The 18,978-nt window shown below is 32.2% G+C and overlaps 1 protein-coding gene across 1 annotated transcript; it reads left to right on the top strand.

The window, feature by feature from the left end:
• The first annotated feature begins 9,096 nt into the window (after positions 1 to 9,096).
• On the top strand, positions 9,097 to 17,660 carry LOC139502458 (uncharacterized). The gene is made up of 4 exons (XM_071291933.1): positions 9,097 to 9,566; positions 14,775 to 14,857; positions 16,235 to 16,328; positions 17,363 to 17,660. The coding sequence occupies exons 1-4, from the start codon at positions 9,362 to 9,364 to the stop codon at positions 17,605 to 17,607; spliced, it is 627 nt and encodes a 208-aa protein (XP_071148034.1). The 5' UTR covers positions 9,097 to 9,361; the 3' UTR covers positions 17,608 to 17,660.
• Positions 17,661 to 18,978: the final 1,318 nt, after the last annotated feature.

The raw sequence follows: 18,978 nt of genomic DNA, 5'->3' as shown, positions 1-18,978 counted from the left end.
TTATTAAAGGAAAGTCTTTTTCTTGATGTTGTCAGGGGTGTTAAAATTTTACAATGCATTTTTATTATATCAACCTTTGGTTATTCCAAGAAAACACATACTATCATCTATATATCTATGCGTTCTGTTTCAAGCAATAAAAGACTTAACACGATTCTGTCTCTGATAAATGTTTAACTTCAAAGCCCAATCCTTTATTTTTTCACAGTACTATATAATGATTGGTTCATCATCAGCTTCTACACAGAGCCCATATATAGCAAGTCTATCAATATTAAAGTGTTATACAGTATTCAAATTGGCAATTGTAACACATTCACTATAATGCGACGTATTCACAGTGCCGATTATGACTCTCCTTTGAGATCCGTCAGCGATAAGACTTGAAAAGCGAAAAAGTCTGATTACTATCCTCAATGATCTGGAATGTCCTATCATTGTCTGAACATAGTCGTATACGTTCGGAACAAATTCCTACGGATCGTAAATGATGTGGAGAGGTCAACCAGACATCCTGACAATAAAACATGTCTCATGACATCCGTGAAGACTTGCAATCATGACTCTGTCGTGACATTTTCTGCTGTATCGGATCAAAATTGTAACAAGGATCAGTGTTTTCTGAGCGGTGTCCTGTGGAATATGCATAATCTGGATACATTTTTCATTACTGGGTTTTCCCCTGATAGAGTCAAGATAGCAACCAGGTTTTGAATGCCGAATGCAAACCATCTTGCCGAAACTGTTTGGGAACAGGCCCGTTATTAATACGGCATTTGACACTGGTACCCATGTCAGAGTCTCGACTATTACAGACGAAAAAGACGAAGTCGAAACAAGCTGTTTGCAATGCGGTACAGAACACTATAATAGCATTGTGTTCCGACAGTACCTGATCATCAAGATATGACGAAAGTTTCTAACGGAAATCTCCCGACAACGCCGGTTCACTGTCTGGTCATTGTGTGATCTCTCTTGGATCTCATTTGCAATTTCTAGATGAGAGCTAAGATATGAGGCATACGTAGAGCGATGTGTATGTTGTATACTTTATCTCCAGTTCGATGAGATAGATGCGTTCAACATAATCACAACATGTTGTGTTGTTTAGTTATAGAACCTTATATAGTTGATAGTAAAATTCAAAAGAAGAATAACTGTCTGTATGTCTGTCATCCCTAGTTTTTTGTGAGATTCTTGTTGTTTATTATTTTGTTTTCTATGTTGTGTCATTTGTACGAAAGATACCAAAGGGACAGTAAAACTCATAAATCGAAAATAAACTGAAAACGTCATGGCTAAAAATGAAAAAGACAAACCGACAAACAATAGTACACATGACACAACATAGAATCCAAAGAATAAACAACATGAACCCCACCAAAAACTAGGGGTGATCTCAGGTGCTCCGGAAGGGTAAGCAGATCCTGCTGCACATATGTCACCCGTCGTGTTGCTTATGTGATACAAAATCCGGTAAATAGTCTAATTCGGTAGGTCACATTCATAAAAGGGAAGGGAATTGTAGATACGACGTAAGGAACATATCCGATATCATTTGTGAAACGGTTATTCCATAATGGTTAACCAACTCATGATGGCGTCCGTAAAATTTACGAAGGGATGTTTTCAACTTCACCATTTGGAACTCTTGGTTTAATAGCTTCCTTGTGATCAGCAACCCTCTATCAAGACAATAATGATAGGAAATGCAAGCACGGGAATATCGTATCAATTGGGAGATATATACCCCTTATGCAGGTGCTGCTGGAATGTTGCTACTTAGAAATGGAAAGTTCACAATTAGAAAGCTGAAATCATCTCTTTTGTCGTAAAGTTTTGTTTTTAACCGACCCTCATTGTCAATTTCTAGATGTAAGTCAAGATATATCATTAGCAACACGATATATACCACATGTAGAGCTGGATCTGCTTACCCTTCTTATGCACCTGAGATCAACCCTATTTATTTTGGTGTCTTCACTGTTCTATGTTGTGCCTTGTGTATTAGTATTTGTCTGTTCTTTACCAAAGCCGAGAACGATCATTCAGAATTCAGAATTCAGAATTAAGAATTCAAAATTCGAAATTCAAAATTCACAACTCCCAAAAACAAGAAAGACAATCCTGTCTTATTGCAGTTAAAATACAAACAAAACATATATTATCTGAATCAGTGTCGAAAGGATAAGTGTCAACATCATGTGAGACAAGTGAAACAGTTCTTGTTATCACTTTTACTCCGGGTGATAGATATTGAGAATAACTTCAATCATTATTAGTTTTTATAAAAAAGAAGATGTGTTATTAATGCCAATGAGACAACTGTCCACAATAGACCAAAATAACACAGAAATTAACAACTATAGGTAACCGTACGGCCTTCAATAATGCACAAAGCCCATACCGCATAGTCAGCTATAAAAGGCCCCCATATGACAATATAAATCAATTCAAACGAGAAAACTAACGGCCTTATTTATATAAAAAAAATGAACGAAAAACAAATATGTAACACATAGATTTTCTTTCACGTTCTTTCCATAACTAAAGAATAATTCTTAATATAAAAAAAGAAGATTAGTATGATTGCCAATTAAACCATTCATTCAATATAAAAGATTTACATAGTTTTCAAAATGTCATTTTTAAACCATGTACTATAACGCGACGTTCACACAGTGCCGATTCTGGCTCCTGTCTGAGATCAAACAGCGATAAGACACGAAAAACGAAAAAGTCAGATTATTATCCTCAATAATCTGGAATATCCTATCATTGTCTGAACACAGTCGTATACGTTTGCAACAGATTCATACGGATCGGAAATGGGGCGGAGGGGTCAACCAAGCACCCCGACAGTTCAGAGCGTCCCGTACATTAGTGAAGACTTAGCCGATTTTGTCTAGTCGGATTACAATCGTGACTATGTATGACGTCATATTTTCTGTTATATTGGATCAAAATCGGTACAATGTTCAGTGTTTTATGGACGTTGTCCTGTTGAACGGGAATGATCTGGAGAAATTTGTTATTGCTGTTTTTTCTGCCGATTGAATCCGGATTGCATCCATTTTTTGTCGAAGGGAACTGTCTTCGTCTAAACTGCTCGGGAACAGTCCCGGCATTAATACGAAATTCGGCAATGATGACCACGTTAGAGTCTCAACAATAAAAGAACACAATACGACATAGTTCAGTAATGCCGTTTGAAATACGACACAGTGGACCTTGATGGGCTACGTTCCGCCAGTACCTGACCATCCCGAATATGCCGACAGTTTTCTAACGGATATCTTCCGTCAGAGACGATTAACTGTCTGGTCACTGTCTGATATCTGTCGAATTACATTCGGTAGAATCGGGACGCTGTCGGGACGAATTCAGTTGTAGTTTAGCATGCGAAAAATACAAATCGGTTTTATATCGGATTCAGAACGGGGTAACCGGTACAAAATCGCTTGGAACAGTTGAATATCGACGTTTCCTGAACAACATTTGATTGTTGTCGAGATTAAATAATTGTTTTACAAATTTGTATTAAAGTTTGAATATCCATCCACGATTCACAGGATTCTGATCAGACTTTTGACATATTTTAATCGGGAATGGTCCTGTCAGGACGTCGTGTATCTGTGTTTACACATAAACATGGTGATGATCAGTTTGACACGTTCAACGTTCATTTTTTTTTTGTACAGTAATGTGCCTCAATTAAAAGGGTATATGTCGTTTACTTTAACAAAATATTACACTTACAAAACAATACAGGATCCTTATAGGCCTAACTAATGTCTTATTTTCTGTCTGTTCTTCTTCCTTTCATTTGGATTTCGCGAACAGTTCGTCGACTTAGGATTTACGAAAGCGTAAAAGACACGGATCGATAACAATCTTAAATTTGTATATTATTTAAAAAAAAATGTCGCTTTTTGTAGAAAAAAGAAATTGTTTCAAAGACAAATTCAGGCAGTAAAAAAAAAAACATTTATACATCATTTCACAAATATTTCCGACTTTGCCGCTCAATGGAATCGGTCTCCTCCTTTAGAGAAAAACAATCTAAAATCAAATTTTAAAGATAGGTCCAATCCTCCTGTGATTGGATATATTGTAAACTTATGAGAAGGTACACCAAATAAGGGAATTACATTGTCTTAAAATGTTATTATTTATTATAATTTGAAAACAATATGCTTCCATTAAAACATTTGCAATGCATTTGTCTTACTAATATATCATAAACTGTTCTGTAAATTCAAACATTTAACATAGTTTTCATCTTATCAGCTTTAATTTCGTGAAACAGATTAAAACGACATTAACAATGAGCATGTTAACGATAAGATTTGCCTCATCGGTAATTGTAACGGTAATCTGGCTGATTACAGTAGAACGATTTTCAACTTTCGATTTTTCAGCATAACCTTTTTTATCTTGTATATTTACTATTGAAAATTAAAAAAAAAGTATTTTGAAACTCTCTTGATTAAAGTGTGCACCACATTTTTGTAATGTTATTTCGAATAGACAGAAAAAATATTACAGTCATGTCATATGATTTAATTCCAAATTCCATTTAAAACCGTAGAAAACCATGAAAAAACGTCGATGACGTCACGGTCACATGACATATTTATGTCTATGGGCTGATAACAAAATAATGTCGGCCAATCAGTAGACGCGTTATATCCAAAATTGAATTATATAAATTTGACATTGAGTAATCCTACAACAGAGTGTACAACGTACATATACATATATTTTTTTCTGAATGTATATAAGGAATTACATATTAAGTTCGATTTTCCATTCAATTTATGTGGATTGTGATTGCCAATATAGCTTAAAAAAATCAAAATCGTCAAAAAATTCTTACGGTAGCTATTATTATTTATATTGCTGACATAGGTTGTTTACGTGGTCGATTTTCATATCGTGGTTAGTCTTCACTTCTATGCAGACATGTATATTAATTGTATGGTAATTTTTTTTTATAATATACTGTTTGCAAAAGTAGGAATTATTCTTAATACTAAGGATTGTCGTTTGGTTTTTAGTTGCACTTAAGTGTTTCGGTTGTTTCATTGTTTTCCTATTATAGTTGATGTGTTATCCTCAGTTTTAGTTTGAAACCTGGATTTGTTTTCTCTCAACCGATTAATGACTTTCAATCAGCGGTATACTACTGTTACCTTTATCTATACGTCAATAAACTTTCAATAAAAGGGTCAACATTACTTTCAAATTGATTAATTATATCCTAAAAATGTATAAAAAAAGCAACGATGAATACGCTACATAATAAAACATAATAAAACATAACTCGTCATTCAAGTAACTATGATCAGATGACGTTTTGTGTTTGCTCATGAAAAACCTCATGAAACAGCTACAAAAAAATAAGACTGCGTTACCTAGGTTGTAAGGTATAGATATAAGTTCCATAATGTGCAAGTACCTTAGAATTAAATTTGTGAAATATCAATAAATATTATAACAAGTTTGAAAATATGAATGAATAACCCGAACTGAAATTCTGTGTTTGAGGGTTTTGTTTAAAGGAAAATCTAATGAGCCTGTATGAAACAAACAAAAGTAATTTAATTATAGTCTTTAACGGTTAGTTAGATCTACACATCATCTGAAAAGTTTGAACAAATGATATATTTAGATATTTTCAGTCAATCAGTTGAATTTCAGACTTAACTCACTGCGGTCTATTCAGATAGTTCGCTTTCGGTAAATTGAGATATGTTCACACTGTTCAGTTGTTGGTATTTATTTTAACAATACTTCATTGAACATCTAAAAAATGGAAAACAAATGCGTATATTTAAGTTCCGTTATTTTTATACTATCAATTTATAACAGTCGATCTTTTAAAAAAGCTGGTTACTTTGAAACAGAGTAGCAAGCATCATCAATTAAATATGTTTTTTTTTTTCACTTTCTGAAAAAGAAATGTTAAATGAAAGTCAATGTGACATTTTTTGAAAATTTGTGTGGTTACAATTACAGGCAGGAAAAATGGAGGCAGTGATGATCACTGATGCATAACTTTAATGTTATGTTAATCACTGTTCACACCTTTATAATACGATAATTTACTTGAATACCTACAAGATTATTATCAGGCTATTTGTGTCTAACATGTCGAATCATGTTTATATCAGTATCATGTAAAAAGACTGTTAAAGAGGGACGATTGATACAAGAGGGACAGTCAAATACATAAATTGAAAATAAATTGACAACGCCATGGCTAAAAATGACAAACAGACAAGCAATAATACACAGAACGCAACATATAAAACTAAAGATTAAGCAACACAAACCCCACCAACAACTGGGGTTGAACTCAGGTGCTCCGGAAGGGTAGGCAGATCCTGCCCCACATGTGGCACCAGTCGTGTTGCTCATGTTATAACAAATCCGGAAAGTGTACTGCTTTATTATTGATAACTATTAAGTTACTGAGTTTTGCCCAACAAAATGACTCGTATGCCATGTATGTTGAAACATGATAGAACCATATGTTATTAAAATACAAATAACTTATAACACACAATCTCAGGCACTAAAACCAGATGATACACAAGTGTACCTTTTCTAACTTTGAGTGATTGGTTCCTATATTTTGAAATCAACGACGGATAAAAGTTATCAAAGGTACCAGGATTATAATTTTGTTCACCAGACGCGCGTTTCGTCTACATAAGTATCATCAGTGACGCTCATATCAAAACATTTATAAAGCCAAACAAGTACAAAGTTGAAGAGCATTGAGGATCCAAAATTCCAAAAAGTTGTGCCAAATACTGGGAAACACAATTCAACGAATAACAATATAACTATATATATTTGTTTAGGGGCCAGCTGAAGGACGCCTCTTGATGCAGGAATTTCTCGCTACATTGAAGACCTGTTGGTGACCTTCTGCTGTTGTCTGTTCTATGGTCGGGTTGTTGTCTCTTTGACACATTCTCCATTTCCATTCTCAATTTTATAACATTCAAATAATAGCTCCTTCTTTGAAACTGTCTAAAAAAGATAACTAAATCTTTAATAAATGATACAACGCTGATCATATAATATTTTAAGTAGAGGGTGCCAATCAAAAAACTAACATGCCTGTCATCAAAAGAAATAGTATTCTATAGAAACTAATGAGATAAAATCATACAATTTTTTCTAGGGTGATGAACACTATACTTAACATACTTTGTAAATAAGCCAATTAATTCAATAAAACACCTATATGCTAAAAAGGTACAAATATAGGTAAATCTTGATTTTTCAAGGCCAAGAAAGAATTTAGTGTATTTTATCCTTCTTCTAACGAGAATTTCTACTGCTATTGTGAAAATAAGAGAACTGCATGTACACCCTTGTCGTATCCCACGAGATACATTATAGGTTTTTGAAATCCAGCCGTTGTTTAGCATACCGCCTTTAATATTTAGTTTTTTTTTATCCTTCTTCTAACCATTGTACTCTGGATCTTATGTGTGCACTTTTAACTTTATTTAAGTAGAGGTTTTTAAGTTTGTTTTCAATGGTTTCAATTTGTTTTTCCATAGTTGGGCTTGCATTTGTTTTTTCATTTAATTTTCTTAATTTTATTTCTAAATTTTTTATATCATTTTTATTTTCAGATGACCTTTGTTTGCAGTAAGTTTGAGTTGCGGTTCTTACCTCTAATTTAAACATATCCCAGAGTGTTTTCAAATTTTTGGTGAATGTTTTTTTTTTTATAGTTTTCGATTGTTTCTTCCGAATTTTGTCTAACTTGTATTGAAATGGCTTGGCGATCAGTATATGAGATCATTACAGGTCGAATATCTGCTTTCATAACATGCGGTCTTATATCAGGACTTATTAAAAAGAAGTCAATTCTACTGGCTATTTTTATATCATTTTTCCTTCTCCATGTGAATTTACTTGTATTTGGATGAAGTTCTCTCCATATAACTGTTAAATTATTGTTCTTTATTAATTTTTTAAATCTATTAACTGGTTTGTTGTTTCGTGAGATATTATTAGTTTTTTTTTTTATTAATTGATAGGGTTTCGTTCATGTCACCTCCAAGTATAAGAATACCTAAGCGATTGTTTTCAATTATATTTTGAACCTTTTTGAAAATTTGTTTCTGTTTTTGTGTTGATTTGGAGCATATACATTTATTAAAGTAAAAATGTTGTTATTTATTTCTATGTTCTTCAAAATTATTCTGCCTTCTGTATCTTTTATCTCATTTATTGTCTTACATTTTAAATTATTTTTCACATAGATCGATACCCCTTTTGATTGTGTGTTACCATAACTATGAAACATTTTACCATCAAACTCATTATTTATTGATTTTTCATTTTTTTTTTCCTATAAAATGTGACTCTTGCATGAAAAGAATGTTACATTTTTGATTTTTTTGTCCATAATTGTAATCTTTCTATTTTCCCTTTTTTGGCATAAACTTGACAGTTTAGTTATACAATATATTATATGTAGATTTTCACCCACTGTTAAATTTTGAGTTTGAATGGTTTTTTTTTTACATAGATGCAAAAAGAAGATATATTTGTTTCACCTCATATTTACAACATATTTTCATTAGTTGTATGATTTTATGATTACTATAAAAACTATGATACATGATCATGTGTGAGATAAGTGCATGTAATAAACAAAATATATACACAAACCTGACAGTGGTACATGTACATGAACATAAATAAAACATAACACAAACAAACATAAGCATGCATGCATGTAATTAAACACATAATTTTATTTAACTTTTCATATATATTAGATTTTGCTGTTGCTTCTTTAACATGTTTTGAGACTATATATATACACTGAAAAACAGATATAATTTGTTTATATCATGTATTTTAATTTCATGGTTATTTATTTTTAGGTCTGATGTTTTGACATAAAATTACGTAAATCGTTTCTGTTTATCATTATATTTTGTCATGTCACTACAAATGTACTTTAATCTTGATGGCAATTGAACAAACACTTATAATTAAAGTTAGAACCAATCACAGAAACACTTACAATTGGTTGATATTTGATGACACTCGACTGTCTTGGGAGTTAACTTATTAGCAAGGAAGTACAATTTTTAATTATATCTATAACACAAGTGATGAATAGGGTGCAACTCTATAACGCCTAGTCAATAAGACAATCAATGATGCATTTGTTGAACTAACGCCCACCATGTACTGTTAAATTACAACATAATTACAATATTCGGATGTTCGCACTTCAAATGATCACTATAAAGGTATAGGCTTGTGTGCATAGTCGTACAGTTTTCCACTGTTCAGTTGTACACAAATTTCAAATATGTCTGCTATGCACAGTGTTGTTTGGCTTTTCTACTGCTCGATGTCTTTCGCAATTTGTGCCGCTGACGGAAAAACAAACGTACAGATTCCTTTATTGAATAATAAAGCTACAGCTCCTCTGTATGCTGAATTTAATATGTCGAATTTGAATCAACGACTGAGAGAGATTTTTAACAAGGAAGTCATACAAAATACAGTTAATGGTAAGTGTTTGAGAAAACGTCTAGTACTGTGGATTCATTTATATTCGTTGGATATCAAATTTCGTGGATTTCGTGGGTACAGGAGAACCAATAATTGTGTTGTTCAACGAATAATCCTCTTCTGAAGGAAAGCATGCAGACTTTGAATTTTAAACTTACTTTTATTAGTTAAATTCGAATTTTCATTAGCAAATATTTTTGAAGTTTAACATTTTTTACAGATTCAATATCTCCTTAATAACTAGCCGAAGGACGCCTCCGGATGTGGGAGTTTCTCGCTGCATTGATTTTTTTATTAATTTTATCATGCCCATTATTTATACATTTTATTGTTTATCAATGCTATATTTCTAAAATCTGTTTGATTTAGAAGTTTTTAACATGGGCGTATATATTTTTTTGGTAATACTTATATATGTGAATAGATATATGTTGTAACGCGCTTAGGGCACTTTTAATATTATATAATGCGCTGTTATGAATACTGTATAATAATAATAACAATAATAATGATAATTAAAAACCAATTGTTCAGAGAACCATTGATGGTCTTTCCACCAGTAATGATTTTTTTTATATGAAAATATTTGAATTTGGTTTTAAATGTCAATTTTAACGTCAAATGACAACTTATTGTACGCTGATTCAAAAAATATAAGGTTTCTACACAAGAAGATATAAATAAGGGAGATAATTTTCTACTTCCGGTTCAAAATATGTTACTTCCGGTATTGTCTTATAGTTTACTTGACGCTGATTCCAAAAATATATGGTTTTACATACTTTTACAACAATTTATTACAAAAATTAGCTACTTCCGGTTTACAAAAGGTCACTTCCGGTTAGCTTTTTCAACGTCATATTGCTTGCAACCTAATGCAAAAAGTCTGATAGCTTTAACATGAATACATATGAGGTAAAAGCAAAGGTCAAAATCTAGAACGTTAAATTAACATATGACCTTGAGCTCAATTTCAAGGTCATAAACCAAGGACCTCAAATTAAAAGACTCTAGGTATTTACTTTATATTGTTTATGAGTTATATTACCATACAACTGATATTAGATATAAAAGGGGGGAAAACTCGCATCAAACATCTACTTATCCTTTCGACTAAAATTTATGTGTAACTACATGTCGCGACTAAAAATTGTGTGAAAATATTTTGTCGATATCTTATAAGATTTCTAAAAATGAGAGATAACAAGCCAAATTCAAAATTTTGAACATGACCTTGACCTTTGACCTTGACCTAATTTTCATTGTTTTGAACCAAGGACCTCAAATCAAAAGACCCTAGGCCTCTATCACTTATGGTTTACCAGTTAGAAATGCATATTCTAATATCAAACATAAAAGGGGGGAAAACTCTCATATGGAATCTATATACGGCTTCGGTCAAAAAAAACAGAACATCCTGAGGATGTAACGAGCAATTTGGAAAAATAAATTTGTCGGTTTCTTATACGGTTGCGAAGCCTTAGAGATAACAAGAAAAACAGTGTTCGGGGAGATAACTCTTATATGGTAAAGTATTCGGTTTAGCAGAGTTGGTTTCAAAAGCGTATAAACTGTTCGATATCATATTCCAAATTTCTAAGCGACATCTTGCAAAACAAAAAAACAGCGAGGGAAAAAAATTAGGCGGAAGAAAAAAAAAAAAAAAATAATAATCAGAAGAAAAGCAATAGGTCTTTCCACGGAAAAGTGGAAAGACCTAATGATGAATATTCACGAATAGGCAAATTTTCTTTAAACCACGAAAATTGGTATCCACGAAAATGAATGAATTCACAGTATATAGATAAACTCATCATAGATACTAGGACTAAATTTTGTATATACGCCAGACGCGCGTTTCGTCTACAAAAGACTCATCAGTGACACTCGAATCCAAAAAAGTTAAAAAGGCCAAATAAAGTATAAAGTTGAAGAGCATCGAGGACCAAAATTCCTAAAAGTTTTGCCAAATACAACTAAGGTAATCTATGCATGAGGTAGAAAAGCCTTAATATTTCAAAAAAAGCAAAATGTTGTAACAGTTGAAAACAAAAATGAATTTCCTTTTAGTGTGTGCGCATGTTCTTTTTTTACTTTTCTCTATTAGAAATGGTAGAGGGAACCATGTTAAAAAGCCTACAATTGAGTTAAAATGTTAGACCAAACAATAATGTTGACAAAAGTTAGGTGCATTTAGTTTAAAATAAAATCCACATAGCTTAATAATTCGATCAGAGGTTAGTTTTAACAAGGTGTATAGTTTGACAAACTTTGTAGATGCAAGTGTAAGCATGTACGTCCATCGATGCAAGTGAATAAATCGAATGTTACTTGTTGAGTATATCATAGTTTATATCTGGGTGTAAGAGGTAGGTCGATACAAGAAAGTACGTCAATGTGGGTATATGCAGATAATACCTTATTAAGTATAAACACGTTATGGATCCGGACTGATAAGTAGATCGATAACCGTTATTGAAAGCAAACAACTGTTAGATTAAATAGCGGTAAATTTTGAAAATGAATAGGACCTCAGCCATACATAAATACACGATCTTGATATCTATATCATAAACGGGAAGCTTAATACAAAAATTTATGATAAAAGAGATGATTTTTCATTTCCTATTGTTAATTATCCATTTTTAGATGGTGACGTTCCCTTGTCACCATCTTATGGTGTTTATATATCTCAACTTGTACGATTCGCTCGTGTATGTAACAATGTATTAGATTTTAGCGAGAGAAATTTATGTATTACTGAAAAATTATTACACCAGGGTTTTCGATATCACAAACTGGTCAAAACATTTACTAAATTTTATCACCGGTATAAGGAAATAATTCGTAAATATAACTCAACATGCAGACATCTTATACGTTCAGGTATTTCACATCCAAAATTTTATGGAAATATTCTTTATAAAGCACAAAAATGTCAGTATTCTCCTCAGAAACTAACAAAACCTTTAAATAGACTTATTAAAAGGGGATATAGTTACGATACTGTTGTCAGGTCATTAAAGATTGCATATTTTGGCTTTAACATTGATTCACTGATAGGGTCTTTGCATCGGAACTAAACACATTTACTTCTAAAAAAACAGTTGTTGGCATGACACGGGTTATGTTCTTCTCATATATTTTATGATAGTATGATACTAAACCCCTAACGGGAGGGATTGTACCTGATATTCATATGATGAAGACATAATCTTTCAATCAGTTTAATTGAGGTCTGGAGCTGGCATGTCAGTTAACTGCTATAGTAGTCTGTTGTTATTTATGTATTATTGTCATTTTATTTATTTTCTTTTGTTACATCTTTTGACATCAGACTCGGACTTCTTTTGAACTGAATTTTAATGTGCGTATTGTTATTCTTTTACTTTTCTACATTGGCTAGAGGTATAGGGGGAGGGTTGAGATCTCATAAACATGTTTAACCCCGCCGCAATTTTGCGCCTGTCCCAAGTCAGGAGCCTCTGGCCTTTGTTAGTCTTGTATGATTTTAAATTTTAGTTTCTTGTGTATAATTCGGAGTTTAGTATGACGTCCATTATCACTGTACTATTATGCATATTTTAGGGGCCAGCTGAAGGACACCTACGGGTGCGGGAATTCTCGCTACATTGAAGACCCATTGGTTGCCTTCGGCTGTTGTTTGCTCTATGGTCGGGTGGTTGTCGCTTTGACATATTCACCATTTCCTTTCTCAATTTTATTAGGAATATGACTTTTGACTATAAACACAATAAGCAGCACATTTTGATTTAAAATATGAAACTTTGAATACGCAAGATGCTTTGAAGCAAATTAAATTTTGAAAAACGTAATAGCCTCAAAGATACATGGTAAGTTATACATTACTTTTAAGAAATGTAGCTATTATAAAGATCAAATATTGTCCTGTTTTTTTTTGTAAAGCATGCAAATAACAGCAGGTTTGCAACATTTGTTTTTGTGTCATGTTCTATGTCTCTAACTATTAAATCTACCTATAAAAACAATGTTTGAAATCATCATTTTCTGCCATAATTGCTAAAGCATTAGTAAAGAAACACTATTAGATCAATGTGAAGAATAAAAGATGTGGTTTTATTTTGATTATAATGATGAGATATTTTTGCCAAATTTATTTCTTTTACTTATGCATACATAATTCGTCTAAAAGCTGTTACCATCAATTTCCAGATTGATAATTTCAATTGTTTAGCCTAAGTAAATGGTTTTTTTTCTACCTATTTGTTGGTGTTACCTTAGCTAGTCACCACTTCAAATTAATCATGTATATCTATTGTATAGTCATTTTATATAATTAACTGTTAGCAAAACTATGTATTATTCTTGATAATAATGATGTTTTTGTCCCAGACGGATAACCCTGGCCTCACAACTTTTTGAAACTTTTGGTCCTCGGCGATCTTCAACTTTGTAGTTGTTACGGCTTTCAAACTTTTTTTACATCTGAACATATTTTTGTGTGAACGTAGCGCGCGTCTGGCGTTAACAAATATTTTTAACCTGTTACCTTTTGAAGGCTTTTATTCATTTGTTTCTCTTTTCTATATGTTGTCCCATTTACCTGTTTATATATTGTAACCCTGTCGTGTATTGTTGTCATTTAAATGTTATAATTAACACTGCCATTCAAGAAGGAGGTTTGGCATGCCACAAAACCAGGTTCATCCACCATTTTTGTCATAAAATACCCTGTACCAAGTCAGGAAAATGACCGTTGTTACATTAACATTTGTTTCTATGTGTGTTCCCTGTTGGTGTTGTGTTTCCGTTGTTCCTTTGTTCTCCTCTTATATTTGATAGGTTCCCTCAGTTTAAGTTTGTCACCCGGATTTTTTTTTTCTTTATCGATTTATGAATTTTGAATAGTGGCATACTACATGTACTGTTGCCTTGACTTAGCTGTATTTGGCAAAACGTTTAGGATTTTTTTATCTTTGATGCTGTTCAACATATTAATTAGGCCTTTTTAACATTTTTTTATTCGGGCGTCACTTATGAGTCTTCTATAGTCAAAACGGGCGTCCGGCGTAAATATCAAATTTCAATCCTTGTGTCTATGAAGAGGTTATTTACATGTAAATGCACATTGTACATATTGTAATAAAAGATATGAATTATGAATTTACATGATATGAAGTTATGAAGTTATAAATCTTTCGTATCTTTTTTTTTATGTTAAACAGTGAGCTGCGAAGAACCATACGAGAAGATAGGGAAAGGTTGTTATTCTATCAAGGATGACAACGTATCTGGTGATGCAGCATTTGTATGTATTACTTAGATAGAAAACTTTTTAGAAAAAAAGTACGGGAACACAAGGCTATATATGCAAAAAGTTTGGTATATTTGTCAATGAGACAACTATCCACAAGAGATCAGATGACACAGAAATTAACAGCTGTAAATCACCGTACGGCCTTCAACATTGAGCAAAGTCCATACCGCATATTCAGCTATAAAAGGCCCCTAAATGACAAATGAATAGATGTTCTTAGCTGTATATGACAAAACTTTAAAAAATTGTTGGTCCTCAATGCTCTTAAACTTCGAACTTTTTCACTTTGGTAGAATCGAGCGTCATTGATGAACCTTTTGTAAACGAAACGCGTGCCGAAAATAATATATTTTAATCCTGGTATTCATGATGAGATATTTTAGTATGAAATACTGAAAATAAGAGGGAAATCACGCAAAAGCTAAACAATATTACATAAGCTAGCTTTATAAGCGTGAATTTAGCGGGTAGCCACATATAAGTATCATGTAATTAAGTGTTTTGCTAAAATGTTCATGGTGATTTTCCCATAAAAAATATGTCAACTTTAAAATCTTTGATTTTTCAATGCTTTACTATGAAATGGTTTACTATTTGTTTTGTTTTGGCTTTCGATTTTTTTCCCATCTGAACGTCACTGTATAGTCTTGTATGGACTAAACGGGCGTCTGGAGTATTAAATGTTAAACTTGGTACCTTTTTGTTAGCATTCGTGTGTTTTGTTGTGCTACGTGTTCTCCCATTTAATTGTAATGTAGTCTTGTCATGTAGTGTTGTCATGTAGTCTTGCCATTGTTATGTCATAGTTAACATTGTCATAAAACTAGGAGGTTTTGCATGGCCAAAAAAAACAGGTTTAACCCACCATTTTTTCTTAAACTGTCCTGTATTAAGCCAGGAAAATGGCCATTGTTGTATTATAGTTCTTTTCTGTGTGTTTGTTGTGTTGTAGTTCTCCTCTCATATTTCATGTGTTTCCCTCAGTTTTAGTTTGTAACCCGTATTTGCTTTTTTTCCCAATCGATTTATAAATTTCGAACCACGGTAAACTACTATTACTTTATTAATTATATTTGTTTTCCCTTTATACCTGATTTTGATATACTCATACATTGTAGTCAATATATTGGAATTGTTTTAGACTGTTATATAATTCAGGGGTTTTGCAAGCTATGAAACCAGGTTCATTCTAACATTTTCTACATAAGGAAATGCATGTTCTGAATGAGGAATATGACTGCTGTTTTCTATTCGTTTGACGTGTTTGCACTTTGATTTTGCCGTTTTATAAAACGACTTTGCGTTTTGCATTTTCTACATATGTTCTATGGATGTATTTTTGTCATTTTACTTTTATTTATATCACAGGCGAGCTGTACAGACCCTGGTGCTTACCTTGCTAACTTCGAAACTATCGAAGAAGCCATGATCATGAAATTGTTCCTTCAGAAGCGGAATTCAGGTAACTATCTCTCAAAATATTTGCAGAAATTATTGTTTACTTACAATTTAAGAATTATCGATGGGAAACTATACTGTCGTTTTGATTATGAAGACAATCTTATTAATTTTGTTTAACATTCATAAGAACAATACCTGTGCTAATTTTACTGTACCAGATATAATATAAAAAACGGAAATGACTTAAAATTCTATGTGAGACACCTTTTTATCTTTATCCATGTTCAAATTGCGATGAATATTTTTGACAATTTAATGTCTCCCCAGTAATGCTCGAGGACAAAATATTAACAATAGGTACAAACACTGAGGAGCTTACCAAACTAAAAAAAACTTAATAACTTTTAATAAGGCTGCTTAAAAAAATCAGAACTATGTTAATAAAAATATAATCGTGGATGTTTAAAATCTTACGACAAAATAATTCAGTATCTGTATTGTTAAGTTAACACTCTAGCAGACGGTTATAATCTGCTAAACTTCACAAATGAATGTTCTAGCTCATCCACATTCAAACATATCTGCGTGTATAAGCCTAGACAATTTTTATTCTCAGTACTTTAGTGTAAAATGAAACATTATTGTTTAAAAGTTAAGGTGTACGTGCGCGTTGTCAATAAAATCAACAATGTCGTCATATGTCAAATAGCGACAAACATATTATTATTGGTTAAGCGAGAAAATTCAATTTCGTTGAGATGATGAACGATTATCTATAAATGCACTATACTATCAAGTAAGATGTAAAATACAGTTTGACACGCAGGTAGCAGGATTTTAATTGTTTTACAGTGTCTCGAAGACATGTTCTCTTAAAAAAGAAAGAATCCACATAGTTTTGTGATATTTTAAACAAAATAATTACTTCGTTTTACATGTTTTAGTAGTTTTATTTTATAAAATTTCTTTAAATGTTTTTGTTGCTACTTTTGATCTCTTCCAAACGGTCCGGTTGATTAACAAAGCACCAATGATTACATTGTAACAAAATGCATGCGTCATTGAATATTTATTATGAAGATGATTTCCTTATAGGTATACATTACTACGTTGGTGGACGTAATATCAATAGATACCTACCAAATGGCGATTGGAGATGGATTAAACATGGTAAAGCCACAAAGATGACTTATTTTGCCTTTGCCTTTAATCGGGGACCCGATGGTCAAACTGATCGTGAAAACGACTGCATGTTCTTCTACGCTAGAGATAGATACAAGTTCTATGATCACGGATGTGACCAAGGAGATTACCTTGGAGGTTATATTTGTGAAATTTGACATGTGTTATTTTATTTTTTTTTTAAATATAAATGAATAGCAAAAAAATGAAATTATATTTTCATTTATTTTTTTTTCTCCAGAAAATGAGAATTTGTTCAACGTACATGATATAAAAATGTATCAAAAGGCCTTGATTGCGATACTATATTGATTGTTTTATTGAGTGTCTATTTTTGCAGTTATTCGAATTGCTAAAGGAGAAATTCCTTACTAGTTACAAACATACATACATTAATTGTAGGAACATCTAAGATATGTGCAAAAGTCGGTACTAAATTATAATCCTGGTACCTTTGATAACTATTTACACCACTGGGTCGATGCCACTGCTTGTGGACGTTTCGTCCCCGAGGGTATCACTAGCCCAGTAGTCAACACTTCTGTGTTGACATGAATATCAATAATTTGGTCATTTTTATAAATTTCCTGTTTACAAAACTTTGAATTTTCGAAAAACTAAGGATTTTCTGATCCCAGGTATAGATTACCTTAGCCATATTTGGCACAACTTTTTGGAATTTTTGATCCTTAATGCTCTTCAACTTTGTACTTGTTTGGCTTTATGAATATTTTGATTTGAGCGTCACTGATGAATCTTATGGAGACGAAACGCGTGTCTGGCGTACTAAATTATAATCCGGGTACCTTTGATAACTATCATACATTTATGTATTGTGTAAGTCTGATTTAGTATGCAAGTGGTTTATACCTGATGGCATTTTACTTCCATATTGAACAACGATAGGTATTAAGTTTTTTAAGCTTACAATTTAAGATATTGTTCTTAAAATCTGTCTCCATCATTTATAAAAGTAAGAATTGAACTTCTTTTTCTCATTTGAACTCGTATTTTCTTGGATTAATATGAGTTTCATGGTTTGAAATAATATACATCAATGTTATATTTGTTTTTTCTGCATATTGTAAGTAAACAAGCCACATGATAATAACGATACGATATATCTCTTAGTTACTTACGTTAATGTATGTAATATAATTTCTTTTTATACTTGAGCAAATACAAAATAATATATATTATCGTTTTAAAAAATGTGCTATTGTTTACAGATGCACTACAGTGAAAAGAAAAGATCAACCAATGCAGCATAATGAGGTTGAAAATCCTTTTTGTCGGTAACTCCATATGCTCACTTCTACCGTTTGTCTAATAAATCAAGGTTCTACAAAAGTAAATCACGAATTCACCAATATTCCAACTGACTCCATTTTCGGAAAAAAACATCAGTAATAATCATAAACCGTTAGCTATTTCTTTATTTCTTTAACTGCAGAACCAAATATAATGAAACTATGCTCTGGCTTCTGAAGCTACACAAAATAACTCACGAATATAGATTTGTTTCGTCT

This window comes from Mytilus edulis, chromosome 14 (genome assembly GCF_963676685.1).
Source record: "Mytilus edulis chromosome 14, xbMytEdul2.2, whole genome shotgun sequence".
Lineage (NCBI taxonomy): Eukaryota > Metazoa > Mollusca > Bivalvia > Mytilida > Mytilidae > Mytilus > Mytilus edulis.
Note: the sequence above shows the minus strand (reverse complement) of the source record. Positions and strands in the feature narration are given on the sequence as shown.